The sequence below is a fragment of the Phallusia mammillata genome, chromosome 8 (assembly GCF_965637545.1).
Source record: "Phallusia mammillata chromosome 8, kaPhaMamm4.hap1.1, whole genome shotgun sequence".
NCBI classification, from domain to species: domain Eukaryota; kingdom Metazoa; phylum Chordata; class Ascidiacea; order Phlebobranchia; family Ascidiidae; genus Phallusia; species Phallusia mammillata.
In genome coordinates this window covers 12,656,934-12,675,584 of record NC_137259.1, presented here as the reverse complement: position 1 = coordinate 12,675,584, position 18,651 = coordinate 12,656,934, and the positions used below count along the sequence as shown (strand labels likewise).

Below are 18,651 nucleotides of genomic sequence, written 5' to 3'. Positions count from 1 at the left end.
TTAGTGTATCAGTGTTAAGACTGTTTTGTGTCTTCGATTTAGTTATAGTTACTAATACAAGTAGTGGTGTAATGAGACAATTGCAGTTTAAGTACTGTTATGACGTAACAATTGCAGTTTGTTTGTGTGATAAAGCTTTGTTTAACGTGAAATCTTATGCGGCTTTCATAGTAACTAAGATTATATTTTAGAGAAAGATAGTTAAACTTTAAAGTACGTTCACACGACATGTGTAACGTTTTTGAACTCCTGAATTGGTATGGTAATAGTTTGAAAAGCTTCGCAGCCCACCAGAAAGAACGTCGCGGACCACCAGTGGGCCGCGGCCCACCGGTTGGGAAGCGCTGCTATAACACATATTTTCTACACTTATTTTATCCCATATCATCCATTGTCTTTTATAACCTTGGTTGTTTTTGCAAGCAAAAACTCATGGGTCCCCCACACATGCAAAGTTGTAAATAATACATTTCAAGAGATAACCATGAGAAAGTCAGGTGTTGTAAGGTAAAACACAGTGATCGGTACTGTGCATAAATAAATATGCTATATGGAGTACAAACTATTTAAATTCAGTCCATTTATACATTTTTGAAGGTTTTTCTATTTTATGGTCTATCTGAGAAAAAAAGTGGTAAATAGTAAGAAAAGCTCCTATAACACAAATCAGTGCATATTGCACATGACTGTTGGGGGCTAGTGGAGTAACTGATAAAGCTACAGGGTTAAACACAAGAATCAACACCTATAAATGGTGCACTGTACAAGCTGTCCAAATTTCATTTAATTCAGACATAGTTTGAAAAATTGACCCATTTGGGGGGGGCTAGTGGGGTAAATGCTGGGGCGACAAAGTTGAACATAACAAACAACAACTATAAGTAGCACACTCTATAAGCTGTCCAAATTTCATCCAATTCGGACAATGTTTAACAAATTCACCCTTTTAGGGGGCTAGATGGGTAAATATTGGGGCTACAGGGTTAAACACAACAAATGAAAAATTATACAAGCTGTCAAAATTTCATCTAATTTAAAAACTCATTTTAGGGGTTAGTGGGGTAACTGATGGGGTTCAACACCCAAAAGTATAAAATATGAAATCACAATGACCCATTCACCAGTCATGTAAAATTTTACCCAATTCTGACAATGTTTAAAATTTTGACCACTAGAAGTGTTATTAGCAACATTCGTCAATGCTTCTGACGTCATAAGGCTGTTAACACCCCTCTAACTGTCAACTGCAAAAACATCCACCAAACAACCCACAAACACAAGTAACATATGTCTGGTTGCCTTTATAACATCACACAAAACTAACGTTTGTGGTGCGCACCAACAACATTTTACATTTTGGGGGCTAGCGGGGTAAATACTGGAGTTGTCACGACAAACGAAGCAGATGGCACATCTACATAACTATATCTACCATCTGTGAAAGTTTCATCCAAATTCATCAAACATTTGATGGCAAAAGAGTGGACAAACTTCAGGGACGAAAGAAAAATCAAGATGTGTCCCCTTCAGGGAAGAGGACCCATAAATATTTGTAGGTTTTTGAAGGCCGGTCCGCGATAAATTTCAGTTTCAAAAACAGTCCGCAGTACAAAAAAGTTGCCGGGCTCTGTTTGTGTTGAGTGTTTGTGCCCTTCAGTCTCATCAAAGTTACAAAATCAGTCTCATCGAAGAAACAATTTTATAAAAGCAAAAACGTTTCAAATTTACATCTACATTATGCATGGTTTGAAATACCCCAAATAGAAAGATATAGGGCACATTTGTGTGTAAAACAATTCATACGTACAAAGCCCCCTGCCATCGTTACGACTCATAAAGTTGTTGCCATTTTAAGAAGAAAAAACAACTGTTAAATCGCCACTGGCATTCACAACAACATCATTATGATCACTAGACGTGACAGTAGCTGCCAAGTCATTTCCAACGACCTTAATGATCTGGCAAACAGTCTAGTAATAACTTTTATCATTCCTTATAAATTCAGAAAGTTTACACAATCAACTAATGCTTATTATCAGCTCAAAACACACCATTTCCCTAATGATTTTTAAAACGCAAAATAATTCTAAAACTGATTTATTAAAAAAAATCCTACATGTACTTTGTACAATAAAGTTAATGCAAGAACTCAAAGGCAATGTACACAGTGGTTTCAAAAAGTTGAAATATAAGCTCCCTGCTCCAACTACACAAAGTGTATTGCACAACAAAAATAATTAGTAATATTCATCTTCTTTAGGATGGTGATATCGATTCCACTGGTAGGGCCCAGAACTGTATCTGGGATTTTGTTGGTGGAAGTAAGTTGGTCTCTGAAACCTTTTTTGGTCATAGTAACGATAACCTTCATTCATAGACTGTGGTCCATGCATCCTTGGATGTCCTTCATATCTTTTGCATCTCCAATTCCTAGAAAAATCTTGACCATACCTACCAGTATGAAAGTTCCTTTGATGGTAGTATGGATAATTGTTGTGTCCACTTGGATGCCCATTTGGGTATCTGGCTGTGTTAAACCTTGGATGTTGTCTTGAAGGGTGATTTAAAGATTGTGGTTTTGTAGATGTTCTTATTGGACCTTGATAATATGATTTATCAGGTTTGGGACTGGTCTTCGATGTTGTTTTCAATCCTCTAAGACTGTTTAAGTACACAGGTCTTTCAATGCCGTGTCCTCTAGCATGTTCAAAAGCAGAAATGGCATGGTTTGCATCCATTCCCTTTTCTTCAATCAAGTAACGGCATATTAAATATCCAGTTCTGTTTACACCATGCGTGCAGTGTACAGCAATGAGTTTGTTGTTGGTTAAATTTTCCTCTTCAAAGGACAGGACTTTTTGTTTAAATGTTTCAACAATCCTGTCTGAAGGCAGTTCATGACCAGGCATAAGAATTTTGCAATGATCAACACCATGAGTGGTAAAAGATTCTGGATTGTAATAGCGACTTGTGTAAGTAAGGTCAATAATAAGTCCTAGGTCTTCATTCTGTTTATCAAAGTGTTGAAAAACATCATCACAAGAAAACTTATCTTCCTTTGGAACTGATATCTGTTTCTTCAGAGGAACTTTCATTGCAACAAATCGACTTTCTCCAATTTTGTTTCCAATTGCCTGGTATTGTAACCATCTGTCTGGTATGCTGTTTTTCTTTGGCATTTTTGCTAAAGTTAGTTTAAAAATAAACAACTATTCCTCTTTCTATAAAACAAACATTGATTACTTGGCATCCAAAGCAGCAGTAGGTATGGAAAAATAACAATGTTTATTAGGTCAACTTTGTTACTGCTGAGTTGAGGTGTTGCTTTTAGCACTTACCTAGGCGAAGTAATAAAACTTACACGTAAACTACCGATGATAAAATAGGGCGCTTACTTGACTCTAGCTTGTATGAGTACACAAATAGAATTGTTATCGCAAGTAGCATTAATGCTGTTGCTGCGGCAGACCTTAAAAAGTATTCCAAATTCTGAAGAATGATCAAAAGGGGATTCCCGAAAACAAATCATGTGCATTAAAAAGTAAAATCGAAAATCCACTTAACTAGTTTTAGGTTTTTAATGGCACATAGAAAATAACACTTTAAAGTCTCAACAAGCAGTTTTTACACTTTGAATTTTAAAAAGTAAAATATTAGTTGTAATTCTTTTTTGTGGTGAACGCCTAATTTCGCTACAGCGAACAACTTAGCGTAATAAATTCGGCTTTACCCAAGTAAAATATATTTTTTGTGCCACCAGACCAGAAACAACTTACTTGCTTTTTGCTTAATATCAGCGTAAACTGTAAAGTAAACTTTAGCAGCTTCAGGTTGAAGGTTGAGTGATTGACCCATTTTTCTGGATATGTTAAAATTAAAATGAAATGTTAATAGTGTTGTTGACTATAGTGTTACCAAATAAGAATATCTGAATATGTATGTAAATTTTATGGTTTTTGCTGTTTTAGTGTCATATATAATTAATCTATTTAAAGTATAATGATACTGAAACTAATGATAGCAAACATTAGGTCATAAGATTTATTTGGTGTTGGCAAATGCCCCAATTTTATGCAACATGTCCAAAAATGTGTTTTTTTACAGGTATTCTGTACAGGGTTATTGGTATATAGTTTCCAATATTGGGAGATTTGGCAATACTTCAAAATGATTCGATTTATTCTGATTCAAAACCGTGCTGGGAAAACAAGACTGGCAAAATGGTAAGATTATTCTGTTTCTAATATTCAGTGAATTAGCTTTTATATCAGTTGTTTTGCATTATAGCTGTATTTATATGTTGTTCTAATTTTGGTGTGAAGGTATATGCAATTTGATGATGATGAAAAACAAAAGTTGATTGAAGAAGTCCATGCTGTTGTCACAGTGAGAGATGCAAAACACACCAACTTTGTGGAATTTCGTAATTTCAAAATTGTCTACCGAAGATATGCTGGGTTGTATTTCTGTATATGCGTTGATGTTAATGACAACAACCTTGCATACTTGGAAGCAATCCATAATTTTGTGGAAGTTCTCAATGAGTATTTTCACAACGTGTGTGAACTGGACCTTGTCTTCAATTTCTACAAAGTTTACAGTGTTGTGGATGAAATGTTTTTAGCTGGTGAAATTAGGGAAACTAGTCAAACAAAGGTCATTCAACAGCTGCTCATGTTGCAAAATCTTGAATAAATCAAGTACTGTACCCAATTTAATATGATCAATCATGTGGAGCAACACAATGTAATGTTGGCGAACAACATAGTTACAAACAACACTATTTCTGTTCCTTGTATTGGCCTTATAACTTTTACAAAACTGGCATTAGCAAGTAGAAAAGAGTGTTGCTAACTAAATCCCTTTAGTATAACACCGACTGTCAAGCCATTAAATTTTTCAAATGCTGTAAACATCCGATTTGGGTGTGCTGTTTGTTTTAGGTCTCTGTTAAGGAGTTTCATTCTTATGAGTTGATGGTTAATTCTATAGTAGCTTAACATATTGTGCAATAAATACTGTTTGGAATTTTTGTTGTAACTAAATTGAATGGCAGCATGTAATTTGTCAAGATTTTAACAACTTATAAAAACTATTATTGAAGTTTACACACAATTCCACATGATCATTTTATAGTATTTCATGTTGCTTTAATAAATAAGCACTCTGTTTGTGATTGGAATGTAATACTTTTGCATATTGAATGTGTATAATTTCATATGTTTCATTAAATATATATTTCGTCATTTCAACAGTGCTTTTGCAGTAAGGCATTTACTTTGCTCATGATGGTGCATGTAATTCACCACAGTGCCCAACCTACATCGATTTGTTCCGCCCGGTAAATGTGTGCACGCTTGTAGTAAGCAGCGACTGCGGAAATAGGTCCTCAATTGGCAGCACGTAGTTCGAAACGACAAGGCAGATCTTGACTATTTTTACTGTTTCAATTATTTTTTAGGCAATTAGGTTTACACTTCATATTACCTTCAGCCCAACTACGTGAAAAAAACGCTTTAGAATTGCCAATCGCTTTTGGTTTGTATACGTTCGTTTATGTACCGGTACGCTTTATTAGTAGGACATTACTTTTTAAGCCTTGACAGAGACCCATCATCAGAGTTTGCCATTGATATGTAAAGATTAAATACAAAAAAGCGTGCACGGTTTTAATGATACCAATTTCTTACCCTGCCCTTTGCGCCCGAAGTAATTATGACGTTCGCGATTGCCTTTTTCGTGCAGTGCAGCAGTCTGTAGTTTAGTCTACGCGGCACGCGCCGACTACAGCAGCTTTAATCTGAGAACGGCGTGTCCTGTTGTGTAGCCTATATTTTTGTTGAGCACGTTTCGTAAACAGCCAACAACGGCACTATGAAAGTTTGAGGTTCACATGGCAAAGAAAACCCTTGAAAAAGTAAGTTATTTACTATTCCCTTGTGCCGATGGTGTAAAATGCGAAAGTAATTGAAATTGTAAGGTAACGCAGGCTATGAGTGGTGTATGTTTTTTAGCAGGTGCCGAAAATCAAGACGGTTGCAGTTGGCGATTACGCCGTTGGTAAAACCTGCTTGTTCATACGATTCGTGACACAGAAATATCCCCAAGATTATGTGCCGACAATATTTGATAACTACCTCGAAAAAGTGACAGTGGGCGAACAAGAAGTAAACTTCGACCTGTTTGATACTGCTGGAGGGGAGGATTACCCGAGGTAGGATTCTTGTGTGGATTTCTGCGCTGTTCATGATCGTCGCTGATTTTTCTAGGCTGCGACCTTTGAGTTATCCTGGTACCAACGTATTTCTTCTCTGTTTTTCGCCTGAACTTCGTATCACGTTCACAAATCTTAAAACCGATTGGATACCGGAATTGAAAAAGCACTGTCCTGATGTACCAATTATACTGGTCGGTAACAAAAGCGATCTTCGTTTCGATGCTAAATGTATGAATAACCAACAAGGGGATCAATTGTTTGTAACGTAAGTTTAATAGTCTTCTTTTAATATGATGTTTTCGGACCTACAACAGTTTTTATAGGTCTGAAGAGGCAACAGTCGCGTCAGAAGAAATTGGTGCAGTAAAATACATGGAGTGTTCGGCATTAACGGGCAAAGGAGTTAGTGAGGTATTTCAGGAGGCGGCGAGAGTTGCACTTGAACACAAACTGGCACAACATGACAAAAAAACTAGTTGTTGTCAGATAATATAAATAATACAATTAATATAAAAACGAAAAAAACACAATATATTTTCTGAGAATGATGTATAAGCAAAAAGAAGGTAAACCATAAAAAGGTACGAATTAAAAGCGTTTCACCAAAGCATAATATTCATAAAAGTGTGTGTTTGAATTCAAAGCAAATTGCAAGTTTTCTTTTCTCGTATCCCCTCTTTCTTTCCCAAGTAGACCATCCCGGCGTCAAAAGCTTCTTTGAACAATTGATCGACGCCTCCCCTCGTCAGCGCAGAGCATTCCAAGTACTTGACAGCCTTAATTTTTTTGGCTAACTTTTGTCCTTCCTCAACGCTAAAAACACCAAATTCAAGTGATAACGTACCCTTCAAATGTGTCATAGCTCCATCCACGAGTATTTACCTGATTAATTTAACGTCTTTTTGGTTTTCATTCTTTTTTTCTCGCAAATCTGACTTGGTACCCACCAACAAAAGTGGAACCTTGGGCGTCCAATGTCTCAGCTCCCAAGCCCACCTTTCCGTGACATCGGTAAAGGAGTTCTTAAAATCGATGGCAAAACAAAGAACAAACACGTCTGCTGTTACATAATACAGGGGTCTTAGCCTGAAAAAAGCGCAGCTTAAAAAAAACACCAGAATCGTTCTACGATAGCTAAACTGATAAAATTCTAACCTGTCGCTAAAATCGGTGAACAAGGTTTCATTCAATTGTACGTTCAATTGTACGTTGTCCAACTCTGTACGAATATCCACTGAGTGCTTGTTTTCGGAATTATTGAACAACTTAGGAATAGGATCGTCAGGAAACTTTTTAAATTTGTAGCTTGTCAGTAGAGCTGTCTTGCCAACTTTCCCACTACCAACGACAGTCAAATTCATAACATCAGCAAATTTGCCCTAGCAACTGGCAACAGCAGACAATTTGCAACAAGAACCGGTAACAGTTGACAGCAGCTGTATTCAAAGTGCCAAGGCTACAAATGTTTGGTAGTATGAATAAGTAACATAATGAAGTTAAACGGCAATGGGCTACTCCAATAAGTCAAACTATAGCAGGCTGCTGTTATTGCCAAACACATGAGCTATAAATAGACACTACCATACGCAGTCGAACGGAACACAAAACGCAAGGCTCGAAATGTATGTTTCGATGCGTTTTTATTTCACAGTGCGACTTTCACTAAACAGTAAATTTTTTAAGTGCACTTCGACAAGACGCCAACAAACATAGCAATTAGGGTTTCATAAAATAATATCAATATATGTTGGTTTGCCAGTTGCATACTTTGCCTTGTTGTACATAAAGGTGCCAAAATATGTCACTAAACAGCCATCAAGGCGGAAATGAGTGTGCGTAATATTGAAAGACAGCTTTTTATACTATGACATAGTTACCATGCGTGGTATGTAAAAAGGCAGAACAAGCGTGGTATGTAAAAATTGTAAAACATAAAACCAAATCAGCTTAGGGTTTGACAGAGTAAGTTTTGCATATCAACCCCAACCTCCTTTAAAAAAATAAGATTAATTACTTTACGAATAAGTTCTCTATGTTGTTCGCCACAGTGGTAAATGGAGAACAAAGTTTGCATATTTTCCACAGCAAATGTTTAGCAATATTAAAGCACAGTGCACCACTTTCGTCTGTTTACTTTCTTGTTGTGCTTGAATTTTCTTGTCTCGAAGTTCAGTAAACCAGGCCCAAAAGCTTCTTTAAACACCTTTGCGACTCCATCACCTGTCTTTGCGGAGCATTCCAAGTACTTAATAGCCATTATTTCTTCGGCTAACTTCTCTCCATCCGTATTACTGTATAAAAGCAAGCAATTAAAACAGTGTGCAAGGTTACATATGCTCCGTTCTGTACCTTATAAGCTCATCTACTTTTGGGCTATCGTCGTTTTCCGTTTGTCGCAAGTCTGATTTGGTACCAACAAGCAGAATTGGCACTTTAGGTGTCCAACGCTTAAGCTCTGGAAGCCATTTATCCGTTATTTCAGAAAACGAATTATTGGAATTGATTGCAAAACATAGGACAAACACATCAGAGAACGGATAATGCAAAGGCCTGATTCTAAAAATGGATTTATTAATACAAGTATTAATACATTTATTCATCCATAAAATATAAAACCTGTCGTTGTATTCGTTCACCAAAGTTTCCCACAATTCAACGTCAACCTCTTCGTTTGATTCCGAGTGCTTGGTAACGGTGTGATGTAATTCATATTGTGAACTTTTTTCAAAGAGCTTACTCACAGGCTCATCAGGAAACTTGTCGAATTTGTATCTGGTTAGTAAAGATGTCTTACCCACTTTTTCACTGCCCACAACGTTAAGTTTCATACGAACAGCAAACTCACTCATAACAACGTTATGTGCGGCTTCACGTTAGCATTCCAGTGACTCGTACACATAAACACAGCCATACGGAGTAAAGAAACAGACATCACATTACATTATGACGCAGCCAAGCGAAACAAAATCGCAGAGTTCGAAATTAATACTGCAAAAGCAGAACCTTTGGCAAAAAATGAAAATGGGTGCGAAAGACAGTGTACAATGTCAAAAACTTTGCGTTGCCATGAGGTTGGGACAATTGGACGAGGCGATCCAGAGGAAACGTCACAAAGGATTGTAGTTCCAAAAGGATCAATCTGTATGTCCTCTAGCTCAGGGCTTCCTAAACTGGGGGTCGCGACCCCGGAAGGGGTCGCTTAACAAACTTGAGGGGTCGCAGAGAGCTGTACCAATTTTGCAGAAGATACTCCATACACTGGCGTAGAGTACGGGGTGTCGCACACCCCCCACCGTGACCGTTGTATAACGTCAAAATGTCATATTTGTTCCAAGTTACGTCGGTTTTGAAACGTTTGCAGCTAAGCGCAAACGCGCTTGTAGCGACGTCATTGATCAAACAAACGTCGGTTGAAACGCAACGATTGTAATTGTTTTGAAATACACAGGCATTTTAATGCAACATAAAGATGACAAATAGAGTTATAGAATACGCTTAAGTTCTGTGTGGCGCAAAGAGAAAAACGTTTTCTAATCAAAATAGGTAATAAATTTACGATTTCTAAGCAGTGTTTAATGTCCGCTTGCAAAGCACTGCAACGGCCCAAACTTAGTCCACAAGGTGATAAGTGCCTATTTGAAAAACAGTGTGACAGAAGCTAAAGGCTAAAGCACGTAAAAGGTATCGGGATTTGGACGTGTAAAGTAGTAGACTCTGAGTACCGTTTGGTTGTTTTTAGTTTTCGCTCAAATTAGTCGTTTCAGTAAATACAATAAACGTATTTTTCGCACTGTTTATCATATTATCCCTGAAGGGTCGCGGAAAATTTAAAGAGATTAAAAGGGGTCGCGATCAAAAAAGTTTGGGAAGTCCTGCTCTAGCTTAAGGTTAGTGACAGCGGTACGATATGCTTGAACCTCCGGCGCGACCTGCGCAGCTGCCAGTGCCGAATAATCCAAGTCAAGTGGGAGTCGAACAGCATCAATGGAACCGCGGGAGAGCGCGTCGGCCACGTGGTTTTGTTTGCCTTCGATGTGGCGCACATCTGTGGTAAACTCAGAAATGGCGGTTAAATGACGTTGTTGGCGTGCTGACCACGGAGCGGACACTTTGGTGAAAGCAAAGGTCAGAGGCTTGTGATCTGTATAGGCGGCAAACACGCGACCTTCCAAAAAATAGCGAAAATGACGAATGGCGAGATGCAAGGCGAGCAGTTCCCTGTCAAAAGCGCTGTATTTGAGCTCCGGTGGTCGCAGGCGTTTCTGGAGGGGGGTCATGTAGCGGCCTCTCTCACTACCGTTACCGTGTGCCTTCATACTACAGCGAACCGGACAGATTGCCTTCTTTCTCTGACTCTCGTCTTATGCGGCGTATTCGCTCATTGTGTTATTCTATTACGATGTACCTCGAATAAACACCTCGCTACAATCCGACTTTTTAGCAATAGAATCCTACAGTCGCTTTCGAAAACTTACAATCAGTTTGCTGTCCAGGATGTACAATACTGCTACAACTAAACGTACAACTGGAATGGACAATCTTCTGTAATTAGTATGTATATAAGTTATTACTTGGTACACGTCATTTTTCTTGTCATTTCCTTCGTACAACAAATTAACTGAGTAGGATTTCTCTTCCGGCGCTCCTTGTTGATTAAACCATGGTTTTAACTGATTGTTCAAGTTCCGTTTTTTTAACCTAGGAGTGTCAAATCGGATCACTCTTAGTTTAAAAACCGGCAAGTGTATAGTATCAATGCCGGAAAACATGCGTTATAACTAGGGCAATTATTTTTTGACCTAAAAAACGAAAAATCGTGACCTACAAATTGAAAATTTTGACTTTAAAAAACTTTTTTTTGACAAAACCTATGAAACCTATGAAAAATGAAAAATTCAAGTAGTTAAATTACACATAATTGTACAAAAAGTTAAAATATGGCTGTAGGCTACTCTGTAGAGCAAATGTCTAACAGAAGGGCAAGAGTCTGAACACAGACCTAACCTGTTCTGAAAAGGGAAATGAGCTAATTAAAAATCACTTCCAAAAAACTGCAGCTAAGACACAACGAAAATTATTCAATACAGTTGTCTAAACGAAAGATACATGAAATACCTAAAGCAAAACCGAAGCAAGAGCTGCACCTAAAAAATATTTGCCCTAGTTATAACGTAACATCCTGTGTTATACATTGTTTTGAAATGCAGTTTTAGGTTGTTCATTGTTGTAGAACAGTGGTACTCATTTTAGTGTCACTAGTGACCAGCTGGCAACTTCATGTGTTTCTTAAGTATGCCAGCCTAGTCCAAAAATAGGCCTCTTTCTTGGTCCACCTAATCAGACAGGATTTTGGCAGTACACAGCTATAGACGTAGTCAGGTGGTACGCGATCAGTATAAAATAAGAACACCTTTCTAGAACAAAGTGTAATTGTTTGATTGAATAACGAATATTTTCTAAAAAAAGGTTCATTATTGCGACCCGATTTGAGTTGTGCACCCCTGTGTAGACCAGTGGTTCTCAACCTTTTCAGCGGACCGGTACACTTTTTGAAACAAAATGTGGGGACCGATGGGCTTTCAAAATTAACCCAAAATGTAATCACAAAATATGCAATTCAAAAGAAGTATGAAAAATTCAATTTAATGAGAAGTTTGCTGCTGTCTGTTATCATACGTGTTAAACGCGGTTCTAATGAAGTTTCTGCAAGGCGAAGTAGAGCGTTGACTTCCATCCGATTTCTCTACCTTTAACATCTTGCATTTTGCAATTGAGATATAAAATTTTAATCTATTTGGTGGACCGGCAGGAAAGTTGACGCGGACCGGCGCTTGAGAACCACTGTATTAGACAGCACCTGGATGTACTAATGTGCTGTCAGATACCCAGCGCTGAAAAACAACAACCACTCATTTTTAGTACAATTTAATCAAAAATGTATTCCGCGGACAATAGACATGTATAGAGGTCAGACATAATTTTTCACAAAATAAATAACAGTACAAAACAAGATCAGACATGAAGCGGCTTGTCCCTTGCATGCAAACTTAACTTCAATTAATTTTCCTCCAAAAAGTCCGAAATGCACCATTACGACAACGACCACAGTTTCGTGCCAAAATGACTTGATATTTTTCTGACGCCATTGCGGACTGGGAAATTTCCAGAACGCCGTCAGCAGTTTTCGGTTGTCAGCTGACAACGCATCCTTTAATCTTTCGCATTCGTTTTTCGTATGCCTTGATTCCATAGGAAAGTGCTTCTTCAAAAACTGCGTCGACTCCTTCTTTGTTTAATGCGGAACATTCGAGGTATTTTGTGGCACGAACCACTTGCGTTAATTCTGCACCTTCAAAAATCCTGACAAAGAATATCAGAAATATATTTTATTCCTGTATCGCTGCCATTGGACATCATAAGTAACTACGTAGCAGTTTTGATCCGAGACTGTTTTCTGCATATTGTTTGACATTATTTTGTCGTTGCAACCCAATTTTTGACCCATTTTAAACGAGCGCAAATATCTATTACATGTCATGACGGTATGTGCATCGTCGGTGTGTGGCAAGCAAGTGCACTACGTTCGTGAAAACATGTGTATATCAGGCGGGACTTACCCATAGAGCCTAAGTTGAAATTTAATAAATAACAACAACTTACGTCGTATACAGTTCACAGCCATCAGCGCAGGATATGTCCCTTGAACCGTTTTTCTGTCGTAGGTCCGTTTTGGTTCCAACCAGAATAACTGGGACATGAGGAGAATATTTTTTGATCTCTGGCATCCATTTGAACTGAACGTCGTTAAATGATTGACGACAAGTCACTGACAGACAAACGACAAAGACATCCGTGTCAGGATAATAATAGCTCGGTCTTGTTCTGTTGGCCAAAAAATGCGTAAAATTACTTGCTAACGAAATATGCATATATTTGTTTACAATTTATTCGTTTCTCAATTAAAACTTTCTTAACCTTATTTATTCAAATTATAAATGATAATCTTCTTCAAACATTTTTCAAGCAATGCATTTCGGTAAACGATTTTTTTTCTGACAATTTTAACGCCAATTGTTGAATTGCCCAACAAAATTAGCTTGACCTAAAACAGGCGAAGTGCTGACGCAATTTTACTAGACGATAAGCTGTTGTGTTGTGCTAACCCAAAGTCCCAAAACCCACAACGCTATTAATAATTTCCAACAATTAATTCTAATTTGGGAAATTCTTCGTTGGCCAGAGTTAATTTAAAGCGCATACATTGCTTAAATCTGATGCAACAGTATTGAAAAATTAAGTATTTCCAGAATTTTCCAAACAGAGGACATAATGTGTATTTACATCAAACAACCCTATACACAAAACTCAACAAAAAAATTCTGTCCAAGCTAGTTGTTTAAATTACGTTTATGTTGTTATTTTATGCTTTGGTATTGGTTTAAACCAGCAACATTTAAAGCATTAATACATGTATGTACAAGCTGATGACGTCATATTTTTTGCAATCACATTATTTACAAGTTATACCGATTCACGATGACTGCAATATTAAAAGCAGTGACGGACTTCCTTTATAGCTTTTTTCCGCTATATCACTATATCTACCAATTGACTAAGCTTTTACAAGCATTTTCATTTAGCCAAATGACATTTATTTATGACCGAACATATTTGAATTTATTTTATGTTGGTTAAAAATTGATCATTAGCCATCAATAATTAAAGCTTTTTCAAACTGAATGTTTTATATACTAAAGTCTGTGACTAACAGCTGATGTCTTTAAAATCTAAGATATTTTCCTGTTTTGCTTACCTGTGTTCTTCATCCTGACCTGGTACTTCCCATAACTCACATTCAAAGCTTCTCCCTCCCCTTTCGACAAACACGGTGCACTTAACATCCTTTTGAAACAATTTGCTTGCGTTTTTCTGTGGCATCCTTTTGAACTTAAATCTCGACAGGAGACTTGTTTTGCCCACACCTGTGTTGCCCAAAACTGCCAGTTTTACTAAATGATCGTTCATCACAGCGTTCTAAAAACTGCAACCACCAGCCAAAGTTATCAAGTATTAAATGACTTGAGCAAATGGCTCCAATGTGTTTCCCCGTCTTCGCGTGCTCTGACGCAAAAAATCGTGACAAAACTCCCGAAAGTTCTAAAGATGGGTGTGTTATTGCCGTCGTGATGCTCTATAAGCTATTATACAACGCGTCTTTATCAAACTTTACTCTTGTGCTTTCAAAAATAGTGTTTCGCTTCTGGATTGTTGGCAACGCACCAGCTGACACAGATTTCTTGAAGAAAGTTTTTGTTTACGCACGCTGCAACTCGTGTTTTTCACATCACTTATTCTATAACAATGAAACAAAGCGGCAATTTTCGCCGTAATAAGTCTATAGCTGGTTTTAGCTATTGTAGTGTTATTCAACAAATTGGTGGCAACAGCTGTGTCACTATAACCTCGGTCCCTAACTTAGCTAAACAGGCAAGCTTAAACTAAACCACCGACGTATATAGTAACCAGGTCGCCTGTGTTTATAGCCAGGAAGTTGCATTGAATGTAAGTTATTTATAACGTACCGATGTAAAACAACAGCACGTCGTTGCAAGGCGAAAAAAACCCCGCCGTTTACTTAATTACACCCTTGATTTTAGCCATTTAGCATCAATGCAACACTTGCTCAATAGCCAGAAAAAATGCATTTGAACAGTTTTGGTTGTTGATTTAATCACATGTATTAAAATTTACACCTAAAGTTCGTATTTTTGGGTGTTAAATTGCACAACAACATAAAATGCAATAACGTTTTCATTTTGTCGGCTGATGCACTTTAATCAATAGACGATGGTTTTTTTGTCGGCCAATGTGATAATTTTGTTCTTCAGAAGTTTCGTGACGTGACGACCTCAACCATGTTTCGTCGCTTCATAAGCTTGATTGATTTATTAACAACCTTGTCGAGGAGGCACTTTACACCAGCTCCTGTAGTGGAAGAGCATTCCATGTATTTAATTGCACCAATTTTCTTTGCTAAAGCTGCTCCTTCCATTGACCTGAAGTTACCAAGTAAATCACATATTTACCATACGTAAGGCTAACGTGTTTTGAAATTTTTCGGCACTTTAAAATGCTTCTTTTTTGTTTTGGTTGCTAGTTGTAGAAACAGCTTAAAAGTTTAACTTAATTGTTTTGGCATCACTGCAAAAGTGTTTTCAACATCCAGTTAAATGTTCACTGGAAAAGAATGATGCCCGTAATTCGAATATTATTCTTATTTCGCCCATTAATGCCTTGACAAACCATCGGCCAAATGTTTGTAGTAGGGTTGATGTAGTTGCGTGAGTTTTGTTTTATTGGTGGTGAAATAGAGTTGATGATACTTACGTCACAATTGATATTTTGTTTTTCTTCAAAAAGTCGTGCGTTTCCTTATTTTCACGGCTGTCAATTTTAGTTGCTACGAGAAAAAGCGGGACATCGGGGTAATCTCTGCGCAATGTTGGGGCCCATGTGTCTCTAATGTCGCTGAATGACCGACGACAGTCCACTGAGTAGCACAACAATATTGCACAAGCTTTCCTGATATCAATTGACTTTCCCTGCCTGAAATTAGGTGAAAGGGAGGTTTATTTTATTGTTTTTGATTTGGTGTTTGTTAGTCAAACTTTCAGTGTTTAATGTGTTTTTATTTTGCAATCATTTTAACTTGGCAAAGAGGGTTGTTTCTTGTGGGCTAAGGTCGACACGAGTATTAATGATGCTTCATTTGATTCCCCCTGCAAATAGTAGTAGGAACCAAATATAAACGTACTACGAAAGGCGGAACAACGCCACCGCATGCAATTTGTGATTCATATATTATAATATATGTACTGTCTAGCGTCGCCTTATGGACTTATTACTCACTATACATTTACCCAATACACAAATATAGAACACGTATGCAAATGAAACATATTTATAAGCATATACATTACCTACTAATCGTCTACTGCTACTCACCAGCCGTAATTCAGGTTATCAAAGATAGCAACTCGTGCAAGCTTCCCATTTTTCCGGGAGCAAATGCAGCTGGTGTCATTTTGATTTTGAATGTAAGGAAGTTTTTGTTTCATTGCGATACCCGCCAGACTCGATGCCAGACTTGTCTTGCCCACTCCTATGTTACCCGCCACATGAATTGTAGCATTCTAAATAACATAAAACGCATGTCAAATAAATTAAGAACTGATGCACATAAGTTGGTTATATAAGTTTACCATATTGCAATTTTAGTTGTTTTGAAACTGATACATTATTATATCATGGATTAACGCGTTTACTGAATTTATAGTTGGTTTGAAAATTTATTTGTAAAAGACCTGCATCCATACCTTAAACTTTTTTCTTGGGCTTTTTGAAACATGATGTATTCGTTGACATAAATTTTGAATTCCATCGCCAGTAACAGCGGAACATTTGAAACTTCCTTCGAAATGTAGTTCCTTTGCTAGTATGTCTGATTCTGAATTGCTAAACACAATTTTCTTGTCATATTGTGTCAATTAAAGTAATTTATCTCCTTTACACATCAATCACAATCATAAAGTCTAAAGTAATTATAAACCTGAACACTTACCTAACGCACACATTTTCGTCTTTAATACTTTTGCTTTCGTCTTCGAGGTCGGACTTAGTTGCCACTAGAAGAACGGCTACATTGCCGCACCACTGGATAACTAGTGGCATCCACACACTTTGAACTTCGTCAAACGATCGTCGGTCATTGGCAGCAAAACATATCAGCACTACATCCGCTTGTGGGTAACTGATTCTGATAAATAAGGGCTGCTGCTTTATAGTTTTTGTTTTAGCTTTTGTATTTGTAAACACCATTTTTGTTCATCACTTTTGAATAAAAATCCAATCTGAAATCACATATTTAGTATATTGGTCGATAGACCCAAATCAAATACCCTCTATATATTCTAAAGATTTTAGGGTTTTAACTTTCAGTTACCTTGAATTTGCAACACTCTTTCCTGTTTTTAGATCGAAATGTTATAGAATGGTCTATCATTAAAGCTATACGAAAAATGACAATGGCCAGAATACCTTTCGCAGTTGCCTTTGCCGTCCGGTTCAAAAAAGTGAAAAGAAAGTGTTTTAGATTCCACTTCGCACTTAGCCGAGCATTCGAATTCCATCCTTGGCACATACGACGGAAATTTGTTGCGAGAAATTCGTAACATGAGACATGTTTTACCAACTCCAGTTCGACCTAGCAGAACCACTCGTAAAACCATTTCAAATTCCAGCGTCTAACGTAAACCACTTTATAAATAATACAACATAATGATTACTTTTCTGCGTTGTAAACAGATATTTTAATAACTTAAATTCGCTTTTTCAATGCGTTCCTATGCAAGCTTTTTTACGTTATATATATATTGTCTTATTGGTAGAACAACGTGCTTAAACGGATATGTCACATAATGATACATCGCCTGAAAGAATCACGTGACATACATATACTTCGAAAAATCTTTGGACTGTGCTAACTTCGTATCAAGGAAGTAGGCACAATGACTTCTTGAGCTCCTGAGCGAAACTGAACTGAAGGAATCAATTCTATTATCTCTCGTATGATTCACCCTTGATTCAATTGTTGTCTTACGTATAGAAACCTTTATGTTACAGCAGGACTCAAACCAACCCAAACCATGTTTGGCACTAAAGTCCAGCGCAGACCAATAAGATATATCAGTTGTGACGACCGATTACCAAGGTTTCACTATTGCGCCACGTAAAGTGTTTTTAGCAGAGTTGTAAACGGACTCGAAATGGGAGCCCGAACCCGGCCCGAACCTGAAAGTACAAGCCCGAAACCCGGCGCGAACCCGAATCGTTTTTAAAAAGCTAGGTTTGGTCCGAACGTTTGATTGACAGACCTATATATTGGAGCCTCAGTAAAGACCAGGACAAAAAACACAATATACAATAATACATAATTGACCTTGAACAAGACATTTTAGGGTTGTTTGACATTAGGTAAGGTCCAGCAACTGACTACTTAGCTAGCAAAATTTATTCAAAAGACTACTGACACAGAGCCACTAGCGTATTTAGGGGGGGGTTTGACCGGCTGTTTTAGTATTAAATCTTGTAATTTCAGACAAAACTGTGAATAGCAATGTGCGCTATTTTGTTTAATGTGCGTAACGCATTGATGCTCGTCACACATCTCAATAAACATGCCAATCCAGGCCACTTGGCGTCCAACTGCACGTATGACGTTACAATGGATTTTATAATAACTTTGTTACGTCACACTCATACAAGTGAAGATAATTCACAATATGTTTAAGAGGCAACCACTGTTAGAAACAACTGTGTCGAGTGTTGAAAAGTGTTACATGAACACGATCGAATCGTGACTATAACGTTCGTTA

General features: G+C 37.5%; 5 protein-coding genes and 1 pseudogene across 7 annotated transcripts; 2 read left to right on the top strand and 4 right to left on the bottom strand.

Moving 5' to 3' along the window:
* Window positions 1-1,680: 1,680 nt before the first annotated feature.
* LOC145204394 (RNA/RNP complex-1-interacting phosphatase homolog) lies at window positions 1,681-3,267 on the bottom strand. Its single transcript, XM_080076909.1, has one exon. It carries the CDS (start codon window positions 3,177-3,179, stop codon window positions 2,238-2,240), a length of 942 nt encoding a protein of 313 aa, XP_079933035.1. The 5' UTR covers window positions 3,180-3,267; the 3' UTR covers window positions 1,681-2,237.
* Window positions 3,268-4,080: 813 nt separating this feature from the next.
* LOC145204396 (AP-2 complex subunit sigma) lies at window positions 4,081-5,252 on the top strand. The gene is made up of 2 exons (XM_080076912.1): window positions 4,081-4,223; window positions 4,323-5,252. The coding sequence occupies exons 1-2, from the start codon at window positions 4,168-4,170 to the stop codon at window positions 4,693-4,695; spliced, it is 429 nt and encodes a 142-aa protein (XP_079933038.1). The 5' UTR covers window positions 4,081-4,167; the 3' UTR covers window positions 4,696-5,252.
* Window positions 5,253-5,314: 62 nt separating this feature from the next.
* On the top strand, window positions 5,315-6,712 carry LOC145204395 (uncharacterized). Of its 2 annotated transcripts, none has more exons than XM_080076911.1 (4): window positions 5,315-5,917; window positions 6,018-6,214; window positions 6,270-6,482; window positions 6,541-6,712. In XM_080076911.1, exons 1-4 carry the CDS (start codon window positions 5,894-5,896, stop codon window positions 6,710-6,712), a joined length of 606 nt encoding a protein of 201 aa, XP_079933037.1. In that variant the 5' UTR covers window positions 5,315-5,893. The 2 variants fall into 2 exon arrangements, with proteins under 2 accessions (XP_079933037.1, XP_079933036.1); XM_080076910.1 differs by having other exon boundaries at window positions 6,015-6,214.
* A 143-nt stretch (window positions 6,713-6,855) lies between these two features.
* LOC145205541 (rho-related protein racD pseudogene) lies at window positions 6,856-7,578 on the bottom strand (annotated as a pseudogene). Its single transcript, XR_013853684.1, has 3 exons — window positions 7,373-7,578; window positions 7,100-7,303; window positions 6,856-7,030 (listed from the first exon to the last, which is right to left on the bottom strand). The product of XR_013853684.1 is annotated as a rho-related protein racD pseudogene (transcript).
* On the bottom strand, window positions 7,429-14,389 carry LOC145205540 (uncharacterized). Its single transcript, XM_080078274.1, has 7 exons — window positions 14,031-14,389; window positions 12,878-13,099; window positions 12,418-12,577; window positions 12,075-12,108; window positions 8,834-9,083; window positions 8,567-8,773; window positions 7,429-8,508 (listed from the first exon to the last, which is right to left on the bottom strand). The coding sequence occupies exons 1-7, from the start codon at window positions 14,240-14,242 to the stop codon at window positions 8,319-8,321; spliced, it is 1,275 nt and encodes a 424-aa protein (XP_079934400.1). The 5' UTR covers window positions 14,243-14,389; the 3' UTR covers window positions 7,429-8,318.
* A 712-nt stretch (window positions 14,390-15,101) lies between these two features.
* On the bottom strand, window positions 15,102-17,505 carry LOC145205539 (uncharacterized). The gene is made up of 6 exons (XM_080078273.1): window positions 17,315-17,505; window positions 16,839-17,033; window positions 16,594-16,732; window positions 16,223-16,410; window positions 15,605-15,823; window positions 15,102-15,273 (listed from the first exon to the last, which is right to left on the bottom strand). Exons 1-6 carry the CDS (start codon window positions 17,503-17,505, stop codon window positions 15,102-15,104), a joined length of 1,104 nt encoding a protein of 367 aa, XP_079934399.1.
* Between the last annotated feature and the right edge of the window lie 1,146 nt (window positions 17,506-18,651).